The sequence below is a fragment of the Durio zibethinus genome, chromosome 23, assembly GCF_047325235.1.
Source record: "Durio zibethinus cultivar Kanyao isolate XHJ-2024 chromosome 23, ASM4732523v1, whole genome shotgun sequence".
In the NCBI taxonomy this organism is placed as follows: domain Eukaryota; kingdom Viridiplantae; phylum Streptophyta; class Magnoliopsida; order Malvales; family Malvaceae; genus Durio; species Durio zibethinus.
The window spans coordinates 9,446,403-9,464,392 of NC_143184.1; the positions used below are offsets into that span (position 1 = coordinate 9,446,403).

General features: G+C 29.6%; 3 protein-coding genes across 4 annotated transcripts; all 3 read right to left on the minus strand.

The window, feature by feature from the left end:
- Positions 1 to 1,013: 1,013 nt before the first annotated feature.
- LOC111314573 (zinc transporter 8-like) lies at positions 1,014 to 2,801 on the minus strand. The gene is made up of 3 exons (XM_022916050.2): positions 2,130 to 2,801; positions 1,815 to 1,964; positions 1,014 to 1,462 (listed from the first exon to the last, which is right to left on the minus strand). Exons 1-3 carry the CDS (start codon positions 2,742 to 2,744, stop codon positions 1,157 to 1,159), a joined length of 1,071 nt encoding a protein of 356 aa, XP_022771785.1. The 5' UTR covers positions 2,745 to 2,801; the 3' UTR covers positions 1,014 to 1,156.
- A 3,460-nt stretch (positions 2,802 to 6,261) lies between these two features.
- Positions 6,262 to 10,928, minus strand: LOC111314574 (choline-phosphate cytidylyltransferase 2-like). 2 transcript variants are annotated; one of them, XM_022916051.2, is made up of 8 exons: positions 10,598 to 10,928; positions 10,178 to 10,291; positions 9,574 to 9,669; positions 9,321 to 9,363; positions 9,078 to 9,233; positions 8,923 to 9,003; positions 7,038 to 7,136; positions 6,262 to 6,921 (listed from the first exon to the last, which is right to left on the minus strand). In XM_022916051.2, the coding sequence occupies exons 1-8, from the start codon at positions 10,720 to 10,722 to the stop codon at positions 6,679 to 6,681; spliced, it is 957 nt and encodes a 318-aa protein (XP_022771786.1). In that variant the 5' UTR covers positions 10,723 to 10,928; the 3' UTR covers positions 6,262 to 6,678. The 2 variants fall into 2 exon arrangements, with proteins under 2 accessions (XP_022771786.1, XP_022771787.1); XM_022916052.2 differs by lacking the exon at positions 9,574 to 9,669 and having other exon boundaries at positions 10,598 to 10,863.
- Positions 10,929 to 15,032: 4,104 nt separating this feature from the next.
- LOC111314575 (VQ motif-containing protein 22-like) lies at positions 15,033 to 16,071 on the minus strand. Its single transcript, XM_022916054.2, has one exon. The coding sequence runs from the start codon at positions 15,858 to 15,860 to the stop codon at positions 15,189 to 15,191; it is 672 nt and encodes a 223-aa protein (XP_022771789.2). The 5' UTR covers positions 15,861 to 16,071; the 3' UTR covers positions 15,033 to 15,188.
- Positions 16,072 to 17,990: the final 1,919 nt, after the last annotated feature.

The following is a 17,990-nucleotide window of genomic DNA, read 5'->3' on the forward strand; positions in this document are numbered from 1 at the left end:
AAAAGACCTCTAGATTTAGGAATTAAAAACAATTTTTTAATTTTAGACATCATTAATATATATATATATATTTTTTTTTTTTTTTGTATGAAAGTCTTTGAGTTAGAATGTTGAAAGAATGTCGACATGAAAACAACTAACAATTAGAGCGTTCAAATTAAGCTTTCTTTACGTCCACACCAAGCTTAAATTGGAAAATCATATAATTTATATAAAAATATCTTTCATATGAAAATGATTGATTTAATAGTATCTACTATTTTATTTAAATAAAAATATCTTATTATCATTAAAATTTTTTTATTTTTATTGATTATAATTTTTATGAGACCCATAATAATGAATCAATAATTGATATTTTATTTTCATTGTTCTTTTTTATAAAAAAAATTATAATTTGAAAAAAAATTACAGATATTGATATTTAAATTTTAAATTTATTAAATATTATTTTTTTAAAAATAACGATATAAATTATTCAGTAAAACTTTTTTTTTTTTTTTACAAAATTGCATATAAAATGCTATGATCATCTACTAAGACATATGCACGGATATTTAGGATTTTGCTTAAGGAATTGCATTTCAAAAATCGAAATTAGAGATGGTGTGATCAAAGAGATTTTGGGTATTTTTCCTCTATTTGAATAATTGGAATTGCGTAGGTGTCGTAATGTGGAAAATAACAACACGGTTTGAAATTTCCATTACTAGTGTCAATTCATCGAGAATTTTAAGGATTGCCAGCCTCCATACGTTTCAAGCTATCAAGTGAGGTAGATATTGATGAGAACTTTCGCATGGTGAAGCAACTGCCAGGAAAAAGTTGACCATCTCAAGCAATTGGTGCATCTAATTCACACTTCCGTCTTTTTTTTATTTTGTCTTTTTTTTTTAAAATATCTCAAAATTATGTTATTTTTTAAATATTTAAAACTCTTATTTTATATTTTAAATTTTTTTTATTTTTTGATATAAAAATCATAAAACTTTAATTTTATAAAAAAATTAAAATTTAATATTAAATATATTAATTTTTTTTTATTTCATAAAAATCTATAACACCCAAATAATTTGAGACCAAGAGAGAATATGACTTGATATGGAATCTAAACTTCCACAAGGCAAAACTAAAGAGGTCAAAAAAAAAAAAAAATTTAAGCCCAAATAGCCAGTAGAGACATCAGAGCAGCCCCAAGAAGAAGAGAAACACTGGCTCCCACTTGAAGTATTCCATTGTTTTGCAACTTTGGGTTCATGAAATCAGCTGCAAGAAGATCGACGAGCGCCATATATATTAAGATCCCAGCTGATGCTGCGTTGAATATCCCTTCAACAATAAGAGCAGTTGGGCTATTCTCATTGTATGTATTCGATATTCCTATTCCAATAGCAATTCCTACTGGGGTTGTCAGAGAGAAAAACAGCGCCATTATTGCAACAGCTCGAAACTTGAATTTTGCCTGCAAAAACATTGAAAATGCTAATTAAAACAAACTCCAACCATACGCCCACCCTTTTTTTTTGTCTGCTTTACTAAATAATACTGCTAGTCGAGGAAAGACTTAAGTTTTCTTTTCTTTGGATAAGTTTTCTTGGACTGGTTTGGAAAGGATGTACCGGGCGAAGTTCAATAATCCTTCACCACTCCAAAAAAAAAAGACTTTTTTTTTTATTATCAGTTATTACTCATTGAAAATACCTCAGGCTCAGAGGAAGAAGACAGGAAGTAACATTCTTGGAGATTCAGGGGAGATTCATAAGCACGTAAATTGTTAAAAAAAAAAAAAAAGAGATCGGATTAAGATATATTACCTGTGAAATGCATCCACCAAGTCCCATGCCCTCAAAAAACTGATGAAAGGTGAGTGCAGCCACCAGTGGCCTTATAGTCTTTGGACTTTCCGAAGCACCCAAAGATATCCCTATTATCACCGAGTGCACCACTATTCCCAACTCCAAAACCTTCAAAACATGTATAACATCAGAATATTTTTCATGATATTGAAATTTGATCAAACCAATTTTAAATCTTAAGCCAAAGATAAAGGATTTTCAAATTTTACTTCCACCAGTTGCCCCCAATAAAGGGTTTACAGTTTAAACATGTTTAATTCTGATAAAATTTACCTGAGACACTACTCGATGTCGGAGAAGTTCAGTTGAAGCTGAATGCTCAAGCATAGAAACCGAACCATGAGCATGGCCATGAGTAGCATGAGTATGAACATGTACGTGATGTTCATGTTCCCCGGTTTTCTCTTCATCAATACGGTCACTTGGTTGGGACTTATTGAAGTGGGACTTGGTGTAATGAGAAGTGGCAAACGCATCAACCATCAATGTAGCAATCGCAGAGGCCATCGCCACCAATCCAGCGAAAGGAAACTTCCCCCAAGGGTTTTCATTGAGGCAAGGAGATGTCAAGTTGTCAGTAGCATCGGGAAGAACATGGATAAACCCTGTCGACAATATCACACCGGCTGCAAAGGCTTTGATCATGAAGAAAACATTCTTTTCAGGACGTAAAGCCTCGATAGTTTTCCCAAGCATGGGAAAGCAAACCCCAATAGCTCCAGCAACAAGAATCGAAGCTATAGCAGCCATCTTGTATCTGAGCGCCAAAGGCTTATTCCGTTCTTCATCTTCAGGTTCACACTTGCATTCTCCTCGTACTAGTGAAGGAAGTAGGATGAAAAAGCAGACAAGAAATGTCAAGAGCTGAGCTTGTTTAAAGTTGACCATGGCTGGAACAGAAAACTGAATCCAATTGATCAGAAGTAAAGAAAAAAAAAGTCTAGAAGAGAGAGTAAGAAAGTGTTGTTTATATAGGGGAAACTACCTAAAGCGTTCGGAAATGAATCTGGCCCCATGATTCGTATTACACAGAAATTAAAAGTTTAATTTTAATAATTTTAAATTAAAAAGGAATATGATGACTTGGGCATGGATTATACACGTTGTGGCATTGCATCTGTCAATTGTCATTACATTAGTTGTAATTATTTTTAAGGATTTCCTAAATTGTTAATATTTGCAAATTTTAGAGATAATCGTTAAGACAGTGAGAACAGCTTGGAGGTGTCGAAAGAATGTCGACATAACTATCATTAAAAAGAAAGTTCAAAGCTTTCCCATTGTCCACGCCAGGCTTCAATCGGTTAAACCAAACAAAATGTTGATATTCTTTTTGAGATTTTTTTAAAAAAAAAATTGTGGCAAGAAGATGGTATTCTAATTTGCAAAAGTAAACGCCTAATATAGCATTCCTTCTAAGGCATCTATCTCTTCATTTCCTTCTAGAAAAAGGTAAAATTTTTTCATCCTATTTTTCCTTTTCTACACTTATAGTACACAAAAAAATTAGCCCATCGATTTTTTTTTCTTTTTTTCTTTATCTTCCTCTATTGTAATTAATGATTTAAAATTTTTATTCTTTTTATCGAATACAATTCTTTTTTTTTTTAAATTCAAATTTAAATTTTTAAATATATATATATTTTTTATTATATCATGAGAATAAAATTTTAATATAAATAAAGAGAATGAGAGCTCTACTTGAAACCAGATTTTTGATGATTAAAAATTTTTTTATTTTTTATTTATTAAAAATAAATTTTTTTTCCCAAAAAAATCAAAACATGATTCTCAAAAAGTTATTGATTGATGTTACATTGACGAAGAAAAAGCTTTGGTTCACTTGAACAAAATCAAATCATATGTCAATTCTATTTAACGCTCAAAAATAATATAAAAATATTTTATCATGCGTTGGTCGGAAGTTGTTCATTTCTTTCAAGCTGTGCAAAATGATCTTTGCTTTTTTTAACGAATCTGCCGGCATTTCATCGTTCTGCTGCCATAACATCATTCCGTTAAACCCACTCTCCTTGCTCTTCTTTTCTCTACATATTGGGTTGACATCGGATCAAGTTTGAGGTGAATTTTATTTATTTTTAATTTGATTTAATTTTATATGTTATTAAATTTAAATTTAATTTTATTTGAAAATTTTTTTATTTTTTTATATTTGAATATGATCTCGATTTGATATTATATAAATCATATTCGATTTGATTCGATCGTAAAATTAATAAAATATATTTTTTAAAAATATAAAATATTATTTTTTAAATATAAATATTTAAAATTATCATTATATAAATATAAATAATTAATTAATTAAAAAATATTTTTTATATGATATCAAGTCAGATTGAGTTTGCTTAAAACCGAATCTCGATTATTTCATAACCTTACCCGTTTCGACCTGATCAAAAACTTGAATTTAAAAAAAAACTCCGACCTCATAAGGTCAAGTCAAGTCGAAACCCGTCGGAGACGGGTTAGACCCTACCCTATTGCTAATACACAAAATCCTATAAACTAAAAGTTCAAAAAAAATAATAAGTCATTTTTTTATAATTTTTATTTTTAAAAAAATTTTTGAATTAAAATTAAAATTAAAATTTATTTGAATTAAAATAATATTTTAAAATTTAATAATTTTATTCTAAAAATTTTAAAAAATATAAAACTTATACTAATATAAGTTTACATTCCTCGATTATATATTATATATTTCCATTAAATTAATTCAAAAAGTTAGAAGTGCAGGAGCCTAAGCATTCAAGAGTTTGAAATTGAGTTGTTTCAAAAAAAATATATGTTTGAACTTGAGCTAGTGGACAAGTCAAATCTAGGTAACTAAAGAGTAGGTTTATTTACATACTACCTAGCTAGACATCATTTAACGTTTCATTTTATTGTTATTTTTACTATTTTTTTATTTTCCATTTCATTATTTTATCACTTTTTCATAAATAATAATTATTATATTTTTTAAGTAAAAAAATGGATATTATAAGCTGATTTTTTTAATAAAGGGATAATGTTCTAATTAATATATATATTGCAACATGCGGAGGTTATGGGATCTTAGGCTATGTTATTATTTCATCTTATAAAATTCATCTCTTATTTCTAAAATATTAAAACTTAGATAAAAAATAATAATTTGTGGAGCTGAGATGGGCCCACGACAGCAAAGATAAAATTAAAAATGCCTCTCTCTCATATTACTCTTTCGATATATAATTTAATTTTTATATAAAAAACAAAAAAATTTCATACCAAGTACAAAGTGTTATTTTACTGTTACTTACTAATTCATATTTTATGTGATGAAGATTTTATTTTTTTCTTTTCATTAAAAAAAAAAAAAAAACTCATTAGCGCCAAACGTGAGGGAATGCTTGATAATTTCTCCTCTAGTCAGGAGAAAAAGATCCCATTGAAGTGGCCAATCCCATGCATATTGCATGCACATCTGATTGCACAAGTTGCATAGTATCATAAATTGCTACTCCCGGTATTCCCCATCTGCCCGGGAGAGTTTATAAACAAATACAGATCTTTGGTATCATTCTTTATGCTGAGACATGCCAGAAGAACAATAGGTTGATTCAAGATCACGCTATCAATCTCTTGGCCCCAAAAAAGTAATGTTTTTCGATAAAGTCGGTTGATTAGGATAAAATTATATCCCATAATAGTGGTACAGGCAGTTTTTCATGTAAACAGTTTAACACAATTGCAAAAAAAAAAAAAAATCCATGTGTAGATTCCAGCCATCCTTTATTTTTTCTAGTGGGATCTTCCTAACTTTTAATTTCTAATGAAGGGGACTTCAAACTGAAGTCTCTTATTTCTTTAAAAACAGAACCATATATTTTACATGGATATTGTAATATATAAGAACATTACTTGAAAGAAAGAAACCAATACCAACAATATTTATTGATAAAATGTTAAATTTCAATGATTAAAAATCAAACCCTAACAATCTTTATTAAAAAAAAAAAAAACCAATTGACAAGTCACAAATGCTCAAGTCCGGGCCAGACGTTACTCTGGAATAACTGGCAATTTCCTAGAAGAAAACCGATTATACTAATATAATTTCACAATATTTATGGCAGAGCGGCCAATACTTTGCCTTCGCGAGGAACTGTGAAACACGAGAGAAATCTAGCGGGAGGAGGGTAAATTGTCCAACAAACACTGTTCTCTATTCCTTATGAAGCAAAAGAATTGCCATTCACATACGGTCGGAAATGACTATTCCCTATTCTCAAAGAATAGATCATTCCATGGAATCACTATTTTTTTGCTAAAAGGTGAACCAAACGGTAGAATAACCACCCGACAAAATATGGCTGTAATGCAACGACTATTCCACCCAACCAAACATGACATACAATACGAGAATAAGACAATACCTAAAATAAAGAGATGATAACATCTCAATGAAGTAAAATATGTCTGTATATGGCTTAGTTCTAGATGTAATTTAAAAAAAAAAAGAACCCTTATATATATCCTACATGTGAAAAGTTGTACAAGCCCTTGCATCTTACCAAACTTAAAATAATAAGGGCGAAAATTTTAGCAAACAGAACCACCAACGGGAACAGCATTTTCAGGTATGACTTGGAGACATGTATTCTGCCTAACACAGAGACTGGATAAACAAATTACAAAAGAAAAAGCTTTCTGCTCAAAGCCTGGCTCGATTTACTTATAGCATCAACAATTCACACATTCCACAGCAACTATGTAGCACTTTAAGGTACCCCATAAGTAGTAAACCAGAACCTGAAAGCATGCAGAAGCAAATTTATTTCTTTTCTTTCTCAGCTTTCTTTTCTTTTCCATTTTTCTCGTCTTTCTCATCATAATATCCGTCATCATCGTAGTATTCTTCATCATCATCATAATCATCGTCATCATAATAATATTCTTCTTCATCATAATAATATTCTTCATCTTCATCACTCTTGCAATTTTGCAAAAGATATGTGGAATCCCCTGATTGCTGGCCCCTCAACCGCTCCTGGATTCGATCTCTGATTGCAGTGCCCTGAACGGCAACCAAAGTTCTCAAGTGAGGGCAACATGGTTGTCAATTATATTCATGAAATTTTTACATGCATGCACTTGTAATTTCAATATGCATACATTATTAGATTTGCTCACCATTTTGTGAAAACCTTCCTCAAACATCTCAAGAAATCCGGCTACCCAGCGGTCAGCATTTTCCACCCACTCATCACGATGCATAGCAACAGTTTGTATCTGCAAGTATATTCGGGTAAGATTAGTGAATTACAATAAGCTTCTGATAAAGGTACGAATAACAGAAAAGCGGATGTTAACAATAAACAAATAACCGTGAACTGAAAAAGCACTCCAGATCCAGGGCAGATAGTAACTGGCAATTGGCAACCTAAGTATGTACATAGTATACACATATATGCATGCAGCATGCATAAATATAAACATATATACACAAAATAAAACATATAAAGTTAACAAACTGAAGCACTAGGTAAACAAAACCTAAATTATGAATCTCACCAAATGGAGCCCATTTGGTTCTTATTACTCACAAAATCATACAACTGCGATATAATCTTATTGCTGGAAAAAGTTAATCTCATATTCCATAACTTTAGTGACCCTTTCTGGGGAAATAGATCCAGGGGATGGAGGTGGAACTGGGAGTTGGTATCAAACTCTAAGTTCCTTATTCAGATATATGTTATTTATTTTTGGTACATATGAAAAGCCCATTGGCTTGAACAAAAGGTAACCATCTATCACTATAAACCCAAGGTATATTGGCAGATAAAATACTAGGATTTAAATGTAGACCAATATGATCAACCAATGAAAGTGAAGAAATTGGATTTAAACTGCAGAACATAACCCTGTCATTAATATGTCATACTATCATCTAAAGGCACTAGATCTCCTTATATTTTGGGTCTTACAGCTATGTTCTTCAACCACACAGTCATGCAGAATTGACCAAATAAAATCATAAGGTAATCCAGCTTTTAGAATTTCAACACTGCCGACCATTGTACTAACCTACCACAGAACCTGGATTTGAACAGTTCTAAAGCTGGCTTCCAACTAGACCCAGTTTTTTCTAAGGTAAATGACTGGTTTTTGGGTGTTTGTAATCATGTATGTGTACGTGTGTGTGGGTTTATGTAATTAGTTATTAACTTTTGGAAGCAGGGCAAGGTTTAGGGAAAATGTGCGTTGATGAGTTGGGGAAGGATTGGGTGTGGTGACAAGGTGGTGGAAGGGGATGGTATGTGACATACAGATGTCTACTGAAGGGTCACAAGGCTCTTCAAGTTAACATAAACATGCAAGGAGTCTGCACAGTCTAATTAATGGAAATGTAAAAGGCTAAAGAAAAGCACAAATAAAGTCAATATTAGATTACTTAGCTATGGAGGTACTTCAATCTACATACTGATGTTACAAGAAGAGCAATGTATCTAAGGATAATATGATCTTATAATACTGCAATGAATCAAGCTGAATCAAACTCATGAAACCCCTCAAACAAATTATTCCTCAATTTCAGTAGGAGACTTTCCTAAATACAGCTCCTTCAAAGTTTTACTAGAGTAAATTCATGGAGTTTAGACTTTCGTCATACAAACACATACCACACATCCACAAATCAAATTTTGCATGATAACATCAATGACAAGTTGACAACACTAGGACCAAGCTAATTTTGCTACTCCTCGGTTATTTCTCCAAGAAATGTTTATAACTTCAAGTCATCATATTATTTATGCACATGCTCCACATAACTAGGCAATTTAAAAAGAAATGTGTGATAAATATGCTGAAAGCTTCATGGTAAGAGAAAAGTCCAGAAGAACTGAGACAAAAAGAACTTCAAATACTTTCATCACCCTACAAAAAGCTAAAAGGTGTGCATATTACCTTCCAATAACATACTAGATCCCAATCATAAAGCATTAGAGATGTGAGCTGAACAGAGGAGGGACAGATCGTTAAAATAGATAGTCAAGGCATAGAGTGGACATACCTTTTCTCCCACTTTTTCTTGGTGTTCCTTTACTTTTTCATGTAGTTTCTTCAGTCTCATGTTCACTCTCAATCTCTTCTCCTGTTGATATTAATGGGAATATCAACAAAGACGCATTATTAATGAAAACAAGACATTCAAGACAGAGATCATACCTTTACATAGCTAACTCCAAGTTCTTTCCTTGAATATCCACGGTCCAAGTTACGCATCACATACTGGTTATAATCTTTAACAATTCTCATTATGATATCCGATGTAGAAATCCCTTCAGTTCGTTTTGTTTCCTTGAACTTCCCTGCAGCTTTAACCTGATAACAAGAGCTTGCTTAATATAAAACAAAATTGAAAAAATCACCAAATGCAATAACTGTGAACTACTGCCTTAATAAACTTACAAACTCATACACATCTTTCCCAGCTCCACTGGCATCAGCATAGCTGTAAAAAGTTCAAAGACTACATGAATAGCTAAATGACAGGCATTTATATATTTATAAGGGGCTATAATTTTTACAGGAGCAAGGACTAAAAAGAAATGGGAAAAGTAAAACAAATACATTAGTCTTCTATTTATATATTTATCTTTCTTAATAATGCAGCATTCACCATTAATAAATTAGTATCAGAGCAAGAATTGTCTATCCTTACGGAAGTGAATCATGAGCCACAAAGTCAATTTTGTGTTTATCTAGAAATTCTTGATTGATCACCCATGGTGCATCAGGAATGACTTCATCAACCCACCTGTAACAAATGAATAACAAAGACCTCTTAATAGGGATAAAGTTAAGTTAATTCACTCAAATTTATAATTAAAAATGAAAGATCTTGTAAAAAGATGTGACGGCTGTTTCCTTCAAAGAAAGAAAAAATCAATTAGATTTATAACTAAGGTTCCATTTGGTTGCGGCTTTTGCTACTTGCTTTTTACTACTTAGATTTACTTCCTAAAAATCAAATTTATAATTGATTAAAAATGAAAAAATAACAAAACATCAGTTCTAACCTAATTATTCTATACAAAAGTAAAGCTATGCATTATCCAAAAAAATTTATCAATTCTTAATTCTTCAAATTTACTATTTCCTTTTGCTTCCAAATGCACATTTTGCTTTCCACTTTCAAAAGCAAACGCCAAATAGCAAAAGTAACAACCAAACTATACCTCAAATGAGCATCCCAAGTGAATTTTTTTTCCCTTCAATATTCTCATAGTACAATAACTTGAATAGGTTATAGAAAGAAGTAATACTTGCAGTGGCGAAGGGATTCATAACGCTCTGCTTCGGTCATAACAGTTTTGCCCTTGTACTTGTGGGTTATTTCATCATTGCAACATCCAACCAGCAAATACGTATTGGGAAACCTACAATTTTACAAATTTCAATCACATATATAATCAAAAAAGTCCAAGGAAGCAGTTTCGTGTAAGCAACATCAAGTAAAATATTTCGGATACAAACAAACGAATATCTCACACATGAAATAAAATTCACAATAACTTCAAATATCAAAAACGCAGAAAAATTAAACAGATCAAAAAATAACCCACACAAAAGAATTTTGTGTGGAAACCAATTAATCACCAGAAATTTCCAAAGATACCCAGAAAAGCATGCAGATCAAAGATAGGGAAAAAAGAAACAAATGGAGAGAAGGGAGGAAAACGTACGATTTCTTGGCTTGTTCAAGGGAGCGAGCGTGGCCGAAATGGAAGAGATCGTAGATCCCATCGGCGTAGACACGGACAGGGCGATCGAGGTCGGGATTGTTGCTTTTGTTTTCGTTGTTGTTCATGGTGGAGATTTTGGAATTTAGAAGAAAAAAAAATTACACTTTTACTTCTTCAGTCTCATTATAGCTTTGATGACTGCTTTTTCTCTGAAACCAAAAGAAAGGGCCTTCCAACAGCCCTCACCGCGTCTAATACCTTCGTATATGCGTTTCTTCCGCGTCTATCTTTGTAGTATCAACCCTTTTTTCTTTTTTTTCCTTTTTTTTAAACGCTGCGTATTTGTGTTGTCACGTTACCTATGTCACACTCACTCACTTCAAAAAAAAAAAAGATTTTTTTCTCCTATAGAAGAAAAGGCTTTTTAATAAAAAAAATTAATTGGTCCCTACTCTAAGAAAAAAATAATTACTGCTACGGTAAGATTATAATTTAGATAATTTATATTGACGTAAAAATCGTTAAAATAAGAGGATAGACTTGGCCAAAAAAAATATAGAAAGATATAAGGGAAAAATTAAGACAAATATAAACTTTAACTTGACTAAATTTTTTTTGCTTTCAAATTACATTGACTAAAATATTATTAACTAAATTTAAACTTTAAAAGAAGTAAAATTTAGGGGCATAGGATTAATTTGGAAGCATTACTTCTTTTGATAGGTTTTGGCTGTGTTTATTGTTTTATTTTGTTTTATTTTGTTTTTTTATTTGAAAATTTTAATTTATTTTTAAATTTCTTATATTAATACTTATTTTGGTTGAAAAAAACTTATGTGAATAATTTTTTTTTAAATTCATAATATTTGAGTGTCACTCTAATAATATGTTAATTAATCTAAAATTCAGTTGATAGATTTTTTTTTGTTTTTTAATTATTGTATGATTACTATAATTTTATACTTATATGTATTAAGTGTTTTTATGTTTAAAATTATTAAAATTTTAATTTTAATTAATAAAATTAAAAGTTTAATCCTTTATAATTGCACGATGTAAGTATTATTATTATTATTATTTTCAGAATAACTGTAAGTATTCTAAAAAATGTTTGCTTTGAAAAAATGTTTTATATTTTTAGTTTCTATTTTTATTTTTAAGAAAATAGTTTTTATTTTCTATTTTTTATTTTTTAAATATGCATTGGATAAATGAAAATAAAAATTATATTTTTAATGCAAAATTAAAAAAATAAATAAAATAATCAATGATATTACTATTAATGATATCTTATTATAAATATAATAATATATATTTATTAATTAATGATATTAAAAATATTTAAATATAATAACTTGTAAAATATAAAAAATATATATTTTTATTTTCACAATTAATAATTTTTTTTTCATTTTTTCATTCATTTTTTATTTTCAATTATTAAATACATTTTCGTTTATTGGCTATGATCTCTAAAACTAAGGCTTCATTTGGATTTAGAAACAGTTTCAGTGAAGCACGATTACAGCCGCAAATCGCACCATTATTGTGATTGGATGATAACTTTTCAATGCTTCATCGCACTACAGCACCAGTTACACGCTAGACCTTTATAGTTCCAGTAAAAAATTGTAGAACTCAGTTGTTAAGTTTTTTCAAATTTTAACCTTTTTTTTTGTTTATTTTATTTTATTTTTATTTAAAAGTTAAGAAATGTTTTCTTTCAAGATAAAATTATTTATTAATAAAATTATTATTTAACATATAAATAATTTAATAAAATTTTTAATTATTTATTAATTTTATAAAAATTAAATAATTTAAAATTTTATTATATATAAATTTTAATTTAATATCATTAATAATTATTTTATTTCTTATTATAATTTATTTTACTGTTATTATTATTTTTATATCTAAATACATATATTATCATTAATTTTATTTTTATTTTTTTCGTTAATTTTAATTTCATCGTCTATCTGAATGAATCTTAAATTGTGACTAGGAAGGCCGTGGCCGCACAACGCTTGAGCGTCGGTGAGGAATCATTATCTTTTGCCAAGTTTGAAACTTGAAAGTCAGCATGAACCCTTTTTTGTTTTTTAACGGAATTTTCCGATTATAGTCGACCGAGCTTTGCCAAGTTGGAAATGTCTTGAATACATGAAATCTATCCTTTTGGTTGATTCATGATTGGCTAGGATAGTAACATCTTATCCAAAAATGGATGGTTTGCAATCGGAGGAAATAGAGTTAATTTAGCGAAAGATGATCTCATGATCCTTTCCATCAACATTAATTTTGGTCATTAATGGTGATATGCATGAGAATCCAAACTAATTTCTACAATTGAAGAACTTTTTAAGCGAAAAGGGGAAAAAATGGGCAAGAAAGAAAGAAGTGAAAGAAATGAAGTTGGAGACTCATTTTCTCATTGAATGAGGGAAGAGGAGGTATATAATCGAAATGGACCAAGGATCTAATGGTTTTCTTGGCTTTTGGGCTTGTAATTGGACCAATAATGCTGGGATTTGGGGCTTGTAATTGGACCAATCAAAAGAATTATTTTTTTTCATAGTGAAAAGGAAAATTTGTAACAAAATCTTCATGTAAAGATTTTGCCTTGAAATCGTATCAAAATTTTATTATCAAAAGCTTTCAACATAAAAAGCAATGGTTGATAGTTAATGTAATGATTTTTTCTATGTTGTATTAAAATTTAAAATACCATTTTAAACAAATTATCAATTGCTTTTAGAATGTTCTTTTTCACGAAAGAAATTCACAAAAAAAATTAAAAAAAAAAGTATGAAATGAAAAAAGTTTGTTCTGGTAAAGGAAGACACATCCCTTGCGAAAATGAAGCGAAACAGCATCCCCGAAAGGCTAAATACAATGCCCGAAAATTTTGGGCTCTCACAGTATCAACCTTTTTTTTTTTTAGAATAGCTTTCGGCTCTCTCGTCTTTCCCAATCGAATCTTTGATTTTCTTTTTAATTTAAAAAATCTATTTTTTTAAAATTATTTTTATATTAATATATTAATAACTTTACTATATTTTAAAATTAAATTCAAACAAAAATATATTTTATTAATTAAATTAATAAAAAAAATTTTAATACTAACAAGGATTGGTTTTGATTAATCAAGTTCAAGTCTATATAATTACTAAAATTATTAACATCAGATGGTGAAAGATGATCGACCAATCTTTGAACAAGCGGCCCACGGAGCATATTCTAATTTTCTATACACAAATTGACGTGCATGACATGATCTAATCGCTGTAATAATGTTGAAATTAAGGTGCACGTTTTTCCTATTAAATATTGATGTAATATTACAGAATAAGTTGACAATATTTTACATATAATTATTTTTATTATAAATTTATATCTATTTAATCATAATAAAAAATTATGTAAAAATTTATCATTTATAAAATATAAAATTTTAACAAAATTTTAATAAATTTTACATAATTTTAAATTTTAAATAATTACGTTATAATAATAATAGTAAGAAATATGCTTAGCATAGCCCTCTTGTTTAAATTTCAAAATTGCAAAGATGATCAGCCTAAATTTGACTTTGTGAATTCCATTTTCTGATTTTGATGCCAATTGGGTCCCATTACACCTCAGATTCACCCCCTCTTTCCAACCATTTGTCTTTTTCTATCATTTTTGAATTCCAATGTATCTTTTCTATTTTCGTTTCTTTTTTTTTATTATTTGCATCTATAAATGTGCTGAAAGAATTTCTCCTATTTACCAGCATGCCTTAATTTTTGCGCTAAATTCCTGCAATTTTGGATTCAAATGTTTATCCTTCCATTTTTTTTTTTGGTAAAAAAATTATTTGTATGAAATTTAAATTTTAAATTTATTAAATAATATTTTTAAAAATTGATTTCATTATCTAAGTTTTAGATTATGAGCTAAATAGCATATAAAAAAATGTAAAAATATTTGATACGATAATATATGCATGTATCTTTGTTCCATATTGTAATTGATCAAATAAAAAATTTTAAAATTAACGATGATCTAAAAAAAATATGACTTTTCAATCTATATATGGATTCTAGATTATGTTTTTCTGCATAAGTTGGTCACTTTTTCTTTTGAGTGACATCGGTTTTGAAAATTATTATTCCGTTCGGTATATAATCTAATTAAAGAAAGTGTATTCTAACCCAAAAGCTTACATGTAGAAGCACAGCTGAATTGCAGATTAAAGATACTGAATTTTCTTTTCAAAGGAAAAAGAAAATAAAAGAAATTATAGCAATATCATTTTTTTTTTGTTGAAATTAGAAAGATGATCCAAATTTCAACAATTCCCACAGTCAGCCCATGGTTTTTGGAAACAAGAATCCCCCACCTCTTTTAATTAATAACTAAAAAAAAAAAAAAAAAGACTCCCAGCTACAAACGTTGGAGTGTATTAGTAACAAACATTGCCATTGGCGTCAAAAAGAGAGAAAAAAAGGGTATAATTGAAACAAAATATTTACATTGGTCAATGACTTAATGTATGTCCCTAATACAAGTCAGTACCTAACTTTCTTCCTTCATGTCCCTCTCAAAACATGAATGTAGAGTTACTCCTGTTCTCATTGGAGGAGGTTGTTCTAGAAGGGGGAACCTGAGAGGAAGCACCCTCCACAAGAAACCCTTCGGACCCAGCTTCCGTGTTTGGCCTAGGGTTCCCCCCAAGTCTTCGAAGGAAAAGGTCCCCTGCCCCTGGATTATTATTGCTGTTCAATGAAAACATGTATGGCTGGTTTTGGTGCTGGATTAAATGATGGTGTTGCTGAGGCTGCTGCTGTTGTTGTTGTTGTTGTTGATGATATTGCAGCTGAAATCCAGCAGGAGGAACCATGAGGGAACTAGGGTTAACATGGGGTTGACGTCCTCCCAAACTGAAGACAAAATTTGGTCCGCCAGGGTGACCTCCTGGGGCAAAAGGTGCACTAGGACCACCAGTGAATTGTTGAACCATGGCTCGGAAATTTGTAGTATCTGTGTTGAGCAAGGTAGTAGGGGTTCGCCTTGAAGCCCTTGATCGTCTTCGAACTGGCTTCCCAACGCGGCCTTCGGGACTCAAATGACCACCACTTGAACTAGCCGGGCCTGAGCCTAATGGACTTGGTGCGCTGCTGGAGGTGATTGTAGTGCTAACAGCAGTGGCTTCAGTTTCCTGATTAGAAAGATTTTGTTGGTAAAATTGTGGCCAATCGGTAGGACTAGACATGGTTTCACTGATGCCCTGGGGGGCAAACAGAACTGGTAAAAAGAAACGAACAGTTAGCAGCTTTTGTTTTTAAGAGAAGGGAAAGAAGAGAGCGTAAGGGGGTATTTATGGTGGCTTCAACGCGGTCAAAGGAAGAATATTGGGAAAATCATGGCCACTGATTTTGGCTAAAGTCAGATTCCTGAAAGCAACAGCACGTGGTGTTTGGCGGAAAAGAAAGAAACAAAAAAAAAAAAAAAAAGTTACATGGTTGGCAAGATGTATGTGGGGTTCTGGAAGTCGATGAGGAGTTGAGCAAAAGAGATTGTTTCAAAGAAGCAGCAATTGCTTATCGGGTTGACGTCATCCACGCAATAGCCACGTCAGCAATGACTTGTTTTATGGTAGGTGTACATTGATGACTTTGCAGTCTTTCACAGATGTAATAACCCGTAGAAACATCCTCGTTCCTTCTCATTTTTATAATGTTACAAATTAAAATAATAATAATAAAATTACAAAAATATATGATGATCGGAATAATTTGAAACCCATAAACTAATTAATAATATTTATCAAGGCACAACAATATTTTTTTGGGTTCACTGTCCTTCAGGCTTTGTAGTTTATATGATAGATTTTTTCTCCAAATTACGTTCAACAATAATACTAAACTAAGTCTTAAATAATGTTTTTGCAATAAAAATATATATTTGGGATAAAAATTTATTATATTTGTTATATTTATTTTATTATTTTATATGTATTTTTGTAATATTTCAATTATTCACAGTAATATTAAACATTTAAATTTTTTACCATAATTTTTTTTTTAAACACATTTTTTCTGCAATAACAATGCTAACTTTTATCACGTTTCCATTATGTTTTTGCTTCCCAATTGGGATGGTTGTGGGTTTTAATCTTCCTCTTCAAATTTATAATCATGTTAGCTATAAGGTCTTCAATTTGATGCCAATGCCACTTTTCCCAATCTTAAAAACGAGTTTAATTAACAATTTTTCTGATCATTATATCCTTTTAATTAATTATGGGTTAAAATTAAAAATTTGAAATTCGAAATTTGTTCTTTGGGTACTTCACCATTCGATTTAATGATATATATTTATTTTAAGAAACTCAAATTAAAAAAATTTATTTCTTGTGAAATCCACTTTATATATTATTTTTTGGTCTATTATTTTACTATTTTTTTTTTAATTTTTTAAAGTTATAAAGAAAAAAAATTACATCCAATTAAAAATGAGTAAGTGACTACAAACTACCATATATCCCATCCCATAAATTAATATTTGTCGTAGTTTCATTTTATTATCAATTTTTTTTTAATGACCATAAATTTTAATAGTCTTTATTAAATTAAAATTTTATAAATATATATTTGGGAAAACCATTATAGTTTTTAATTTTTATTTTATTTTTCAAATTTTAACAATAGTAAATTCAATTAAAAAGGTTTAAATTTAAATAAAATCAATTTAGGACTACATTTATGGACAAAAAGGAGTAATACCAATTTAAATACAATTATATTTTATGCAAACACAAATTTTTTTTATTCTCTTCATAAAATATTGTTCACTTATAAATATATATAAAAAAAAAACAGCATAATGTAGCATAAAAATATGAAGAATAATTTGATTTCCATTTTTTATTATTTTTGGGTTGAGAAACAGGCTTGAGAAAAAGATGCTAATCATACAATCAAGAATATACAAAATTATTATTTCAAAAAAAAAAAAACAAAATTAAGTAAAATGCAATGTTACCTAAGTTTTTCTTTTTTTTTTGCCATATCTAAGTTGTTTTGACCGGCATTTTTTAGAGAATGTGTTCTTCTCAATTCTCACTCATATCTTCTTTGCGCAATTTGCGGCAAACGTAAATTGACTGGTGTTTATTGAATTATTATTGATAGATGATTTCAATATCTTTTGAACCGGGTTCGAATTCCTCTTTTTCTAAATAAAAAATAAAGAAAAATTAATAAAAAATTAATCAATTTTAGTAATATTATTTCATTAGAAATTAAAAAGTTAATAAATGTCTTCATAACTTGATAAAAATAAAATTTTAAAATTTAATAAACTATTTATTTAATTAAAATATCAAAATAATCTAAGCATA